This window comes from Myiozetetes cayanensis, unplaced genomic scaffold (assembly GCF_022539395.1).
Source record: "Myiozetetes cayanensis isolate MyiCay16 unplaced genomic scaffold, myiCay2020 scf9, whole genome shotgun sequence".
NCBI classification, from domain to species: domain Eukaryota; kingdom Metazoa; phylum Chordata; class Aves; order Passeriformes; family Tyrannidae; genus Myiozetetes; species Myiozetetes cayanensis.
Window position 1 is genome coordinate 36,856,209 of NW_026088185.1, and position 14,715 is coordinate 36,870,923.

At 45.4% G+C, this 14,715-nt stretch overlaps 1 protein-coding gene across 1 annotated transcript in view; it reads left to right on the forward strand.

Annotated features, from left to right (window-relative positions):
- The window catches only part of KIF5C (kinesin family member 5C), a 67,259-nt gene that overhangs the window by 41,201 nt on the left and 11,343 nt on the right, over positions 1-14,715 (forward strand). Inside the window, 12 exon segments of the mRNA XM_050339653.1 lie at positions 192-367; positions 1,694-1,762; positions 5,097-5,303; positions 6,199-6,345; positions 8,511-8,699; positions 10,127-10,244; positions 10,913-10,989; positions 11,699-11,808; positions 12,679-12,780; positions 13,400-13,460; positions 14,001-14,072; positions 14,595-14,699. Coding sequence (XP_050195610.1) covers positions 192-367; positions 1,694-1,762; positions 5,097-5,303; positions 6,199-6,345; positions 8,511-8,699; positions 10,127-10,244; positions 10,913-10,989; positions 11,699-11,808; positions 12,679-12,780; positions 13,400-13,460; positions 14,001-14,072; positions 14,595-14,699 — 1,433 coding nt within the window.

Below are 14,715 nucleotides of genomic sequence, written 5' to 3' on the forward strand. Positions count from 1 at the left end.
CAGCCACGGAGATCATCATCCTAACGAGGATGGCCACCTTTCCACACCTGCTTTTCCTTGTCATTTGTGTCCCTGGCAGTGGCATAAAGCCCCTCTTTGCTTTCCCGGGTCCCTCTCGGCGCCTTCGAAGGACCATCCTAAGATATCCGTGGTTTTGGACACCCCTCTGTCTTGGATTGTGTGCCTTGCAGGGGAAGCTGTGCCAGAGGATGAGCAGATCAGTGCAAAGGACCAGAAGAACCTGGAGCCCTGTGATAACACCCCCATTATTGACAACATCACCCCGGTCGTTGCCAGCATCTCCACGGAGGAGAAGCAGAAGTACGACGAGGAGATTGCCAGCCTCTACAGACAGCTGGATGACAAGGTGGGATTTCACCCCCCATTCGCTGGGTGTAAATGGAGAACTCTGCCAAAGTGGGTGGCTGTTTGTCATCCTTGAGCATCCCAATTGGAAAAACGTTGGAGAATTCCAAACTCTCTCCATTGCATCAAAGCAGGTCTGCTCAGCGATCTCCCTCTGCTCCCTGGGCAGTGTTTGGGGTCGCTCTCCACGAAATCAGAGCCAAAATTCCCTTTGATTTTAATGTCTCAGTGCAGGCTTTTCATCACTCCTTTCCTTCAGTGATTTCTGTAAAATCCCTCACCAGAAAAACAAGGGGGACTGCATCTTAATATTTTTATAATGTATTAGAATTTTAAGGGAAACACACCCATCCCTTGGGTCTCTTTTGTCAGTGCTGCTCTTTCTAGCTGTGTCCAAAGTGCAGGTGGCTTATTTATTTATTTATTTGCACAGCTTGAAAGTCATCACTGGCACTTAAAGCTCTCAGCAATACACTCACCCAGGGCTGGCCATTAATAGCTTTGTGTGAAAATGATAAGTGGGGAGGAGGGGGGAAAATAAAAAAAAGGCCCACTAAAACCATTGTCCATTATGGATGAGAGCAGCATAAAAGGCTGTCTAGCAAAAGGGGAGCTTTCATCATGAATCAATACTCAATTCTAAATTTCAGTTGTAATTAGCAGGGAAATATCAGGGAAAAAAAAACCAACAAACAACAACAAACCTCCTCTGTGGCCTTGTCTGTTAACACTGGAGTTTGGCTGTTTGGGAATAGCCAGGGGAGGGAGTGGGCTGTGTTTAAACAAACCTTAATTTTTGATGTGCATGAGATCTCTGGTTGCATGCAGCAGTGTGTTTGTTTGTTGATGGCATTGAAAAGAGCAGTTAAGAAATTACAGCTGTTTTTCTGATGGAGAATGCATGCCCAGTAGCAATCTCTCCAGCTTTTACATATTGATTAGGAAAAGGAAAAAAAAAAACAGAAAAGGCAGTCATTCTTTCACTTTCCTCATCAAAAGTAGCGAGGCCCTTTGAATTATTCTTGAGGGAACTGGCAGCAGGTTTGAGTTTTACCCTAGAAAAACACAGGAAGAAAATTTAATGCATTATTGCAGGACTGTGGGAAATAAGAGGGTGTTTTATCCCCAAAACAACTCCAAAATATCACCATTTATACTTTTCCGGTGTAGCTCTGTGCATGTATATTTTTCTCTCTCTCTTACCACCCCAGGGTGCACAAGGTTTGCTGTGCTATTTTTCCTTCTTTTCTAGAAAGGGGAGATAAAAAGTGACCAAATGAGAGCCGTGAAAAGAAACTAAAAACCTCCCACCCTTTTTTCATTGCAGGATGATGAAATCAACCAGCAGAGCCAGTTGGCTGAAAAACTAAAGCAACAAATGTTGGATCAAGAGGAGGTAAGAAAGTTTAAAAAAAAAAATAAACCAACCAAATGAAAAACTCTTTCATTTTTTCTTGTGAGCCCCTTGTTTAGTGATTCTGTCCCATTTGTTCCTGTAAACTGGCTAAAATTCAATAGATAAGAAGAGCCTGTGTGTCAGCCAGGTTTAAACTTCAGATTTCATAATGTTGTCAGAGGAACATTAAACCTTGATAAGTCCTTATAGTAACAATCCATCCTGCTGGGAGGTGATGCTGGAGGTCCAAGGCAGGAGTGTGGCCAGTATTTTCCACTTCAGATGTGGTTTTTCAGTATGTCTGCACCCTCTCAGGTATCCAGACGCTGTGGACTGCAAGGAGGTGCAGATTTCCCGCTCTGACTGTGTAAAAAAAATTACTCCTGCTAATAAATTACTGATGTTCATTATTTTGGCAATTGGGAGGCAGTAATGGGAGAAACCTGTGAGATGGAAAACCTGATTATTGGTGCTGCCACAGATTTGCTTTAAAATCTTGGCTCGCTCACTTCAAACGTCTTGATTTCATGGTTTCTGTCCATAAAATGAATGTTTGTTGGTTTTAAGAGGGGGGGAAACACGATCACTAAACCTACAGTCAGGTTATTCCCTGGCCTGCCATTTGTTTACAGGAGGATTTGAAGGTGCAGAGTGAGGCAATAACACTAAATCACCGAGAGTTCCCCGAATGTTGCTGTGATATTTCTTAGAAATTGCTTTTACGCTGGCGGGAAATTGGACAAGGGCCATTCAGCCCCGGAATATTAATCCTGGGGTGGGAGTTCATCCATCATCAATCAGCGTTCCCAAACACTGCTCTCTCTTTTCAGGCCACGCTGCTGTGATTCTCTAGCAGTGGCTCTGCCCAGCTGGAGCACAGCCCTCCTCTGGCTGCTTTTTTGGGGTGTGAAGCCTCTTTTTTAATAAACAAATCCTTCTGTCCACGCCTCAGTCCTCACCCAAGCCCTCGGAAAGGGTCGCCAAGGCCCCCTTATGGTGTCTGAGCGTTCCTGTCACTCGTCACTCATGACTTACCTGCCACCTCTGGGGCTTGTCCTCTCTGCAGGAATCACCAGCCTTGTTTAATCCCGTGATTAAGCTCCTCACTCCCTGTGCCACAGCTTTGTTTGGCTGCCCGTGCCCGTGGCCACACAAACCCAACAGCCTCTTGTGCCTTCTCAGCACCATGGTTTGCTGACGTGTGTTGGGGTTCTGTTTGTGTCATCTCACCTCTCCCATCTTTTTCACATCACTCTTCTCACCTAAAGCTTATTTTAAAGCTTTTTTTTTAAATTATTATTATTATTTTCTGATGTCTCATTTTTTTAGTGGGGGGGATGTTTATTCCTTTGTGTTAGCTGGTTGGGAGCAACTAACACAATTATTCCCCACTCTCCACATTCCATACTTGATACCACGTCTGGAATATGAACCAGGTTTTCAGTGACCTCTAATCCTTGCCTTCCAGACCACTTTTCCCCCCTTTTTTTTTGCACATTCCTAGCTTTGCTGACTTGGGAAAGTCTCTGCAGCTGATGCCTCACTGCTTGTTCAGAAGCTTTATCTGGTTCATCCCAGGACCTTGCCCACCTCTTACCTTTTGAAAGCTCATGTGATATTTCATTTTTTCAAGGTGTTTTTCCACCTGCCCTGTGGGAGGGATGTACCTGCTCTGTCCTGGAGCTGTGATTAGCTCGGTGAGACACGAGCTGAGAGCAGCTGCCTCACTCTGCTTCCCTCTAATTAACCAGAGGCCTTTTTTCTGCTTGATTAAGCCAGCAGGTTAATTATAAAGCTGAGGCCTGCTGCAGATGGCATTGGGCTGATATTGGTGTCTTTTGGTGCCTTTTCACCCCTGGCTGCTTCTTAGGGTGCATTTTTTGGGGGGTTCTTAATGCTCCACCGTGCTGTGAACAGCTCCATGAAGTGCTGCAGCCATTGTCCCTTCCCTTTGTTTACTCTTGATCCTTATAATGTGTCATTAATGGCCTCTGAAAATCTATTTTTCCCACATAATATCAGCAAGAACCTTCTGGGGGAGCCTTGTTTATGCTCTAGGTGCTACACGACGCTCCTTGAAGTCCCGGCGATATTCACGCAGAAAATTTCTTAAGTAAATGTAAATAATAGTTCCATCTGTGTTTAGCAGGGAGATTATTTTAAGCCATTTTGTTGTTTAAATATTTACATGCCATCTGGCTCTGGCAACTCAGCGGGTTTTTCCATAACGTGAGTGCACTTCTGAGGCTGCAGCATTACCAGAGAGATAAATTTCCCTTACATCTGAATCCTCCCTGCAACCACTTTTGGGCACGTGCCAGCCTCTGGAGCTGCCTGCCTGGCTTCCCATTTTTCCATTAGAACTCTGAGCCAAATAAAAAAAAATAAAATAAAAATAAAATAAAATGTCTTCTCTGATATTCTGCTTTTTGGTGGTCTGGTTTAGAAGGGGGTGACAGGTGTTATTCTCTATTTTATGCAAAGTGAAGTCCTGATTTTGTTGTTATTCTCAGAAGTACAATATTAGGAATAAATGTTAGGTGGCACCTGTTGTTTATTTTCAAGTCATCCTGCTGGTGGGTCTGGGTTTGTGCTGAGAACCCAAGCCAGGAGCTGAGTTTTCAGGAGTTTTAACATCTCACTGAACACTGGCTCAAGGGCAAGGGAGAGGACCATGCAAGCAACCTCCTACCATCAGCCCTGTCACTCCAGCACCTCCCTTAGCAGTGTGCAAAGAGTAAATTTAATAAGTTTTACCACTTGGAAATACTCACTGCTATGTGTGAAGTCAGCATTCACTTCTTTAGCTGATGTTTCCCCTCAGCAAATACACGAGCAGCTAATCTGCCCTCAGCATCGTGCTTCAGATGATAACTGAGAATAATCATCTTAGGTTTGCCCATCAAAATATTTCTTTAAGGCCTCTGAGGCTGCCTCAGAGAGCCCTTTCACGTGGCTCAGTTCAAAGCCCTGAGCCTGTGTTCAAGCATTTCACTTTGTGGTGTTTTTTGCTCCTCGCTGCAGCATCGCGTTGAGGGCAGAACATTTCTTTGGAGCTCCGACACTGTTTAAAATAAAGTTCCTGTGCCTCGCTCTTGTGCCATAGTAGGATTTGATTAAGATCTCATTGAAGTTCAGAGGTTTTTCTCTGAACTTCCTTCCAACACGTTTATGCTGGAACTGGTGCGGTTTCTGGTAGAGCAGCAGGATTTCTGTGCTCCTGCTTTCTCTCTTGCACACACATTTCCTCTCCCTCTGTCTTTGCTCTTTTCAGTTTTGCCTTTTGGAGCGGGCTCCTGGGTGACTTTAAGGCTTCTGTGATGTTTCCTTCCAGCTTTTGGCCTCCACCAGGAGGGATTACGAGAAGATCCAGGAGGAGCTGACCCGTCTCCAGATCGAGAACGAAGCGGCCAAGGATGAAGTGAAGGAGGTCCTCCAAGCCCTGGAAGAATTAGCTGTCAATTATGACCAGAAATCCCAGGAAGTGGAGGACAAAACGAGGACCAACGAGCAGCTGGCTGATGAGCTGGCACAGAAGAGTGTAAGAGCAAGTTGTTTCACCCCCCCCAACCCCAAATATTTCCACAGGGGTCCCCAAAACCCGTGCCGTGGTCCCTCAGCCAGCAATCAAGATCCACATTTGCTGATGCTGCTTGCCTCTCTTCTATCTTAATTAAACAGTAAAATTGAGCTAATTCAGAGGCTTCTCTGTGGAGGCTGGTGGCAGATTGTGGCTCTTGCAGCCCCTGTGTTTGGCACCCCGTGATGGCATCTGAACTGGATGTGAGACCCGGCCATCCTGTGTTTTGGGTGTTTAAAAACTCCCCTCGTGCCAAGAAGGCTGGGAAAATCTGCTTTGTGCAAATGGCAGCATTCTGGGTTTTTTCTGGACTCTGTGCCGTGGAGCAGGAATTCTGTACTGAGAGTCAGGGCCTCTCAAGGAAGGAATCAGAAAAAAAAAAAAATCAGCTGTTTTGACTGATCTTAAGGAAAAAAATTGGTGGGAAGTCAAGATTGGTTTATTAGCTTAATGCATCCTTTTCCCTTAATTCATTACACAAAGTGAGGAAGCTCTTTTTAACAGATACATTTCATTAAAGACTTTGTTATCTCCTTCAGTAAAACAGATTAGTATGAAATCCATTCGAAAAAATTGAATTTTATATCCTTCTGTACCTATTTCTCGGTGATTAACCTTCTTTGATGTATTATGCAAATAAGATTCTTACAGGATTTGCTGCATTTAATAGATCTAAAGTAGCCTTGGTAGCAAGTGAGTTGTGAAAGTGGATTATGTCAAGGTGGAAGGGGACGTGTCAGCACATTCTGCCATGGGCATGTTCAGGAAAATACAAGACAATACCATGTAACCCCATGGAAGAATTGGTGCCCAGCCCATGGAGGGGAGGGTAATTCTTGTTTTTAAACCTTCTCAGAGCGCCCTGACAGCGACCCAGAGGGAGCTGGGCCAGTTGCAGGAGCTCAGTAACCACCAGAAGAAGAGGGCGACAGAAATCCTGAACCTGCTGCTGAAGGACCTGGGGGAGATCGGGGGAATCATCGGCACCAACGACGTGAAAACAGTGAGCTGGTTTTGCTGCTTGTCCCCCACACCTCCTGCAGTGTAAAAACACTCCAGCTAACCATGGAATCACAGGGTGGGTTGGGTTGGGAAGGGACCTTAATGATCATCTTGTTCCATGGGCAGGGGCACCTTCCACCAGCCCAGGGTGCTCCAAGCCCTTTCCAACCTGGCCTGGGACACTTCCAGGGATCCAGGGGCAGCCACAGCTTCTCTGCCCAACCTGTGCCAGGGCCTGCCCACCCTCCCAGCCAGCAATTCCTTCCCAATCTCCCATCTCTCCCTGCCCTCTGGCAGTGGGAAGCCATTCCCTGTGTCCTGTCCCTCCATGCCTTGTCCCCAGTCCCTCTCCAGCTCTCCTGGAGCCCCTTTAGGCCCTGCAAGGGGCTCTCAGGTGTCCCTGGAGCCTTCTCTTCTCCAGGTGAACCCCCCACCACCCACCCAGGGTGGTGCAAATTTTGGGCAGCTCTGCTTTGGGACTGGCCCGTGCCTCTTGGGTTTCAGGATGTGGTACAGGAGGTGGCTGCTCACTTTGTCACACTCCTGTGGGAGATGAACAAAATTCCAGGTGCCAGGGGAGATGTTTCTATGCTCAGTGCTAAATGGCAATGATGGATTTTTCCCTGGTGATTATTAACCACCTTACCTGTCCATTTAAAACCACGTGAAAACCAGCAGTGGTTAAAACTTCCCAAGAAATCCATTTTAAAGATGTATGAGAATTCCTTGCAATACACTCAGTTTTCTTGCTTTTAGTTCACTTCTTGTTGTTGTCCTGCTCAAGGCCCCTCTGTTTAGCAGGATGCTCCAGCCTGCTCCTGCTGCAGAGGACACGATCCCTGCTGTCCATGAGGGGCTGCAGATGCCAGGAGCAGGAGCCCAGCCTTTGGCAGATGTCACAGCAGCCTCTGGTGGCCACTGTGACAGGGACAGCGAGAGAAAACCTTTGGAAATGGAGGCAGAGGCAGCTTGATACGGATTTTTATATAACTAAGATGTCAGCGTTTTTGAGGACAGCTGTCAGTGTAAATAAGGCCAGATTGAGAAGTGTTTGGAAGAATAATCTCAAATTTGTTGGCAATTAGCATCTTCTCCAAGTGTGTCTAATTTCAGGCCAGACTGAGAGTTTTGGAAGCAGTGTCGTTTTTTTAGGCTTTTTGGGAGGCAGCAAATGTTCCCTTCCCCTTGGCAGTGCTGGGGAAAGGTGAGAAGCAGATGAAGTTTATCCCTGTGCTCGCTCAGGGAGAGCCTGCCCAGCCAATCTGTGGCTACAGGAATTCAGCAGCTGAAGAAGAATCATGAAGAGAAAGAGACAACATGTTAAGCCAGGGAAGGAAATGATGTATAAATAGAATTACACTAATATTTAGAGATGAGAGCCATTAGTTTTCTCTTGCCAGGTGATTTCCAGGCCCAGGTGTGTTTTACAGCTCCTCATGAAAGAAGCACAACCCCTCGAGAGGGCACTCCTTGTAGGAGTACTTTGAAAATGCTCTTCAGCTTTTTGGAATTGTGAAAGAAAGAAAAATTTCCCCCTGCTGGTGACATGAGAACGTTTCTCCAGAATACACTCTTGCCGTGATGGTGGACTTGGTTATTGTAGATGTTGAACCACTGGACTCATAGAATCAGGGAATATCCTGAGTTGGGACCCACAAGGACCATCCAGTCCGAGCCCCTGGTCCTGCACAGACACCCCAGCAATCCCACCCTGTGCCCCAGAGGATCATCCCAACCCTCCTGGAGCTCTGGCAGCCTTGGGGCTGTGCCCACTGCCCTGGGGAGCCTGTTCAGTGCCAACCACCCTCTGGGGGAAGAACCTTTCCCTGAGATCCACCCTAATACCTGTCAAACTACACGATACACTCACACACATATATATAAAACATACAAATCAAAGCAAGAACTTCAAAAATCCCGACAGAAGATGTCTATTAACACAATAAGTGATCTTTGCTTTGCAGAAACATCCCAGTTTTGATTTTGTGTCCTCATTTGGGGCGTGCCTGTGAGCTGTAAGTTCTCTGAAATCCCCACATAATAATTAATATCCCTCTCCAGAGCCTCTTTCTAAACTGATCTGTGGGCTGTAAAACTGCCCCAAAGCCGAGACCGAGCCTCTGCCCCCTCCCTAGAGCAGCACAACCCAACTCTCCGTGTGCTCAGTTGGCAGATGTGAACGGGGTGATCGAGGAGGAGTTCACCATGGCCCGGCTCTACATCAGCAAGATGAAATCCGAGGTGAAGTCGCTGGTGAACCGCAGCAAGCAGCTGGAGAGCGCCCAGATGGACTCCAACAGGAAGATGAACGCCAGCGAGAGGGAGCTCGCCGCCTGCCAGCTCCTCATCTCGCAGGTAGGTCTGTCCCTCCCTTCTCCCAAGGCTTGTTCCTCCCTTCTCCCGAGCTCTGACGACTCTTCCCAACCTCTTGCCTCGTGGAATGTGTGTGCTCAGAGCAAGGAATGAGCCTTCAGGGAGCAGGGGGGTGTTTCTCGGGTCTGTTGTGCTGGGTTTTCTCTCCCTTCTCCCGTTCCTCCCCCTCAGTGTTTTCCAGCACATTCTGTGGCGAGATCGTGTCCTGCTGTCCTGAAGTTGTGTTTTATGGAATAATACTGAAAAGGCCACGTTCCTCCCCCTGAATTTGTGTGGGATTTCCATGCCCATTTATATGGGATTTCCTCACCCCGAATTTGTATGGGATTTCTACACCCGTTCTTATGGGATTTCCTCGCCCTGAATTTGTGTCTTGGATCACTTTAAAAGCAGCCTGAGAGAAGAAGCAGTGACCATATTGTTCACCAACCAAACCTTTGGAGAGCTCCTCATACCTGCTTTCTTGATATGGTGCCAAGATAACAAGGCAGCAATGTATAAAATAAGATGTTGTGGAAAACTTTATAGGATGGTGTAGGGGGTTGGCCCTGGCTGGATGTCAGAAACCCACCAAAGCTGTTCTATCACTGCCCTCCAAAACTGGCCAGGAGAGACAAAATCTAATGAAGGTTCATTAGATAAGGACCCAGATCCCTCACCAAATACTTCACGGGCCAAACAGACTCATCCTGGGGATATTAACTGAATTTATTGCCAACAAAATCAGAGCGGGATAATGAGAAGTAAAATAAATATAATAAGATCCTTCCCCCAATCTTCCATCCTTCCCAAGCTCTATCTCCTCCCCTACAGCGGTGCAGGGAGATGGGAATGGGGGTCACAGTCAGTTCATCCCAGGTTGTTCCTGCTGATGCTCAGGGATGGGAGCTGGAATCCTCCCCTTGCTGGGGGTGTCTCCCATGGGAGACAGTTCTGAATGAACTCCAGAGTGAGTCCATCCCATGGCAGACAGTTCTGAATGAACTCCAGAGTGAGTCCATCCCATGGCAGACAGTTCTGAATGAACTCCAGAGTGAGTCCATCCCATGACAGACAGTTCTGCATCAACTCCACTGTGAGTCCATCCCATGGCAGACAGTTCTGAATGAACTCCAGAGTGAGTCCATCCCATGGCAGACAGTTCTGAATGAACTCCAGAGTGAGTCCATCCCATGGCAGACAGTTCTGAATGAACTCCAGAGTGAGTCCATCCCATGGCAGACAGTTCTACAAGAACTGCTCCACCCTGGGTTGTTTTCCACGGGGTCCATCCTTCAGGCACAGGTCCAAGGTGGATCCCACACAGGGGGAGGACTCAAGTCCTTCCTCCTTGCCGTGGGACAGTGCCTGAATTCCGAGGAACAGGCCATGCTGCTCCCATCTCACTGCTGTTCTCCTTGTCTCCAAAGCACGAAGCGAAGATCAAGTCCCTCACAGACTACATGCAGAACATGGAGCAGAAGAGGAGGCAGCTGGAGGAGTCCCAGGACTCTCTCAACGAGGAGCTGGCCAAGCTGCGTGCTCAAGGTACGGCTCTGGGCCTTGGGGCTGTGATTTCTTCTATCAGCTGTGCCCTGGAAAATTCAGTGTTGTGTTTTAATGATGTGAGAAATTAAAAAAAAAAAAAACAAACACACATAAATGTTGTAGGCCAACAGCACCAAGCAGTCTTGCTAAATATCCTGTAAAATTATTAGATATCTGCCTAATTTCAGTTGTCCCTCTGGCAAACTCCATTCCAAAGGAAGCTGCTTCCCTTAGGGGGGGCAAAAGGTGTGTCCTTCCCAGCTCCTGTGTAGGATCCAGAGGACTCCATTTTAAGGGTTGCTTGTTTTTCCCCTTCTCATTTAGAGTGGAAAACGTGTATCTATCAAAAGCAGTTCTTTGCTGAGCTACTGTTTTATGTAAAACTTCATCGCTCAGGATTTCTGCACAGGGGATTTTCTCTGACTGAGGGAGCAGCAGGTGGTGACAAGGCTTGCTTTTTCTTGTTAGAACAGAATTTTTATTCTGTTTCCTGATTTTCCTACCCCACTGATAAGAAATGACCTGCTCCTAGAGGCACCTTTCCCCCAGTGAGAGCAGAACTGGGAGAAGTGGGATTACAGACAGGCAGGGACAGGTTGGGAAGTGGCTGGACACAGCATGGCTTGCAGTGGTGTGGTTAATTCTCAACTGCCTCCACCTCCAAACAGAAAAAATGCATGAAGTCAGCTTCAAGGACAAGGAGAAGGAGCATCTGACCCGGCTTCAGGATGCAGAGGAGATGAAGGTAGTTTGGCACTGCAATTTTAGAGGGTACTGCTCATTGAGATCCTTCAGTCAGCCGATGATTGGGGTGTAATTTTGCCTTCCTGTATTAAAAATTGTATTGATTCACCTCTAAGTTGCACTCATTTTCCACTGGTGGGACTGTGCTGGAAGTCAATTTGCTCAGGAGCGAGTCAGGATACTGGGGGTAATGTAATTTAGGTACTAAGAAATTTGATTTACAAAGAGACCACTTTCCCAAAGTTTGGCAAGAATTCTGACTGTCCCCTGGAAATAATAATAATAAAATATAAACCTGTTTTCTGGTATTTTTCCTTTGGAATGCAAAGAAATGTCAACAATGAGTGGTTTAATGGGATTGCAAGTCTCAGACAAGGAAAAAGAGACTTTTTAGAGGTTTGTCATCTGCTGAACTTTTCCCTCCATTATAGAAATTTAAAGGGATTAAAGCAGTTGTACAGTTGTTCCTTACAGCAGGAAGAGAAAAAGCAAATCTTTTATTAGCAATTTAAAGAGATGCACTGGGTTTTTCTTACTAACCTTAGAATTTAAATTTAAAGAAAGATACACCAGGCAGATTCTCAAATTAACTTGCTCTGATAATTTTCCCTCAAACCTTGAGGAACAGGTCGATTTAGGGGGCAGGTGAGAGGGAAGCTCAGCTGGGTGTGCCTGGATTTGTGTTTCATGCCCGGCTCTGGTGTTTGCAGAAGGCCCTGGAGCAGCAGATGGAGAGTCACAGGGAAGCCCACCAGAAGCAGCTGTCCAGGCTGAGGGATGAAATCGAGGAGAAGCAGAAAATAATCGATGAAATCAGAGAGTATGTTCACTCACCCCATCACCTTCTCTGCTCTGGGACGCTGCAGGGATGCTTTAGGGTTGCTTTTGTTGGGTTTTATGGATTTTTATATGGAATATTCTGTCCTTTATATGTTTGTTCTGTCCTTGCATGCAACAGCCAACCCTGTAATTATTTTACAGCCCCTACTTCTTTAGGGGGGAGTTTTAAGTCCATAAAATCATAGAGAGGAAAAAGAAAGAGCCACGTTGCACCTGCAGGTCAGTAGGTAAGAGGAGCTTGGAGGAGATCACATTTCAAAAGATCACAGAATCATTTAGGTTGGAAAATAACCTTTAAGGTGGTCAGGTCCAAGCATTACCAAGGCCCCCACTGACCACGTCCCCAGAAAGGGTTTTTTTGGGGTTCTCTTACAGCAACTGCTCCTGTCACAGACTTTCTGAGGGGCTCAAATTCTCCCATTTTCACACCCTGAATATTCCCTCCTGACACACCAATATATCTGTTAGTCCAGCACTTGGACAATGGAGTGTTTTGCTCCTGTATTCTTCTTTTTCCAAAATCCAGGCAATCCTGGTGTAATATTCGTTATTTCACCATGTTTATTGTGTGGCCAAGGAATTAGTCATGGGGAAAGGGAGAACCATGAGGAAGCAGGACAGAAAGAACAGGTTGTGTCCTTTGAGGTAAAGGAAACAACCCACTGAATTTAGTTCTCCAGTATTTTAAAATATTGTCCTTCACGTTCTTTATGCTTCATTTCTTTCAGAATTTTTTCAGTAGAGAGTTACAGCTTTTCTTTCTCTGTCCAGCCCCACTTTGTTCATGGGGATTTACCCATTTTCTGGGGTTCAGGCCTGAGCTGTACTGACTTTTCCTCTCTCATTCCAGTATGAACCAGAAGCTGCAGCTGGAACAAGAGAAACTCAGTGCTGATTATGATAAATTAAAAATTGAGGACCAGGAAAGAGAAATGAAACTGGAAAAGCTCATGTAAGTCAAGAGTTTTCTCATCTGGTGTCCTTCAGTCTCTCAATACAATCACAGGAAATGTGCCAGTGAGAGGCATTTGTATTGCAATATTCCACATTGAAAATATCAACATGCAACATTAATAAATGATTACCAATTACTCCATATTTTTATATCAAAGGCTTTTTATTAGTGGTTTTGATGCTTGCCAAAAAAGGTTTTATTAGAGCCCTGATTTTATAAAATACCACAGCAAGTGTTAAATCTCTCATTCCTTAATGCACAGCAAAAACAAAGAAGAAAAAAATCGGGGAATTCAGGTGGGGATTTAATGACTTTTTCTTTTGCTTTGATTTTTTTTTTTTTTAAGCAATAACTCAGCTCTCTGAGTAAAAGCCTTTCCTGGAAATGAGAGAGAAAAATTTCATGTGTGGACATAAAAGATGTGGGTGGTGACTCAGCCCTTGCATGTGAGAAAGCTGCACATTTGGGGCAGTCAAAAGCATAATTACAGCTGCAGGGATGTACAGTTTGCTCACACTCTGCAGATGTGCTACTCCAGCTGAATGCTGCTTGATTCTCTTCTGTTCAATGTGACTTCAGCATCTCTGATTTGTGCTCAATGCTGTGATCTCTCTAGACTGCTTAATGATAAAAGGGAACAAGCAAGAGAAGACCTCAAGGGGCTGGAGGAAACAGTGGTAGGTCTTAATTACACCTTATTGAGCTTTTCCCCCCACATCTGTGTGCCCAGATGATACATATTTTGGTTTTTGGAGAAACACTTTTTAACTATTCAAAATAAAATTCTAAAAGGTTGCTCTTCTTCTCTTCAGTCTGGCTTTGGGGCTGGATTGGGGTTGGGATGAGCTGCCCTTTCCTGCTCATGGGTTGGTGCTTCCCTCCTCCTGGGGGTGTGGGTGCAGAGTGGCCACTTCTGGTGCCACACCTCCAGTCTGGGGGAAGGTGGTAATTTTGCTGAACCTGAGAAGTTGATGCATAATTAAATAAATAAAAAAAAAAAGGCTGGGAAAACCTGGATTTTGGCCAAAATTTTAAAAGCACTTAAACTTCTGAAGTGGCTATGAATAATATGTTGGCTGAAGGGAGAACCCAGAGCTCTCTCCCCTGCTATCAACTCAAATCCACGGAGAAATTTTACACCACAGTATCTACTATACCTTACTGTTTGTTTTTTTATTTTTATTTTTTTAATGGTTATTTTATTGTTTTTATTGCAGGCAAGAGAACTTCAGACTCTTCACAATCTGCGCAAGCTGTTTGTCCAAGATCTTACCACCCGCGTTAAAAAAGTGAGGCTCTGCTCCTTTTGAACCCAAATCTTACCTTTTTATTATTATTATTATTATTTTTGCAGTATTCTTGTGATCTGCTGGAAGCCTTTAGTGCGTGTTGTCACCAAAGGGGATATTGTCTTTTTTAACAACAGAGAGAAACGAGATTAAAACTGTTCTGCTGTTCATGAGCTTTTATTTGGTCATCATTTGTCGAGGGCAAGTCTTGGTTAAACAAATGAATCAATCCCATTGAGTTCAATTAAAAAAACATCTCAAAGATGGTATTAATGGGCATCAGAAATTATTCAATATAACTCAATTTTCCTATTGAGGATCCCCCCATAACTGTTCAGTGACAACAGTTCATTTTTTATGTGGCGGGCAACGTGGTTGTTAAATATCAAGTGAACAGGCTAAATAATTTAATCTGGGGGTATGGAAGACTTTCCTGCCTTTGGGAAGCTTAAATTTCCCAAGGAGCTGAGCTTGCTCTGGAGTTTCTGCCTGGCTTTGCTGAGTGCTGAACTCTCTGTGCAGAGTGTTGAACTCGACAGCGACGATGGAGGTGGGAGCGCTGCGCAGAAGCAGAAAATTTCCTTTCTTGAGAACAACCTGGAACAGCTTACGAAGGTTCACAAACAGGTAGGGGCTCCCCTTC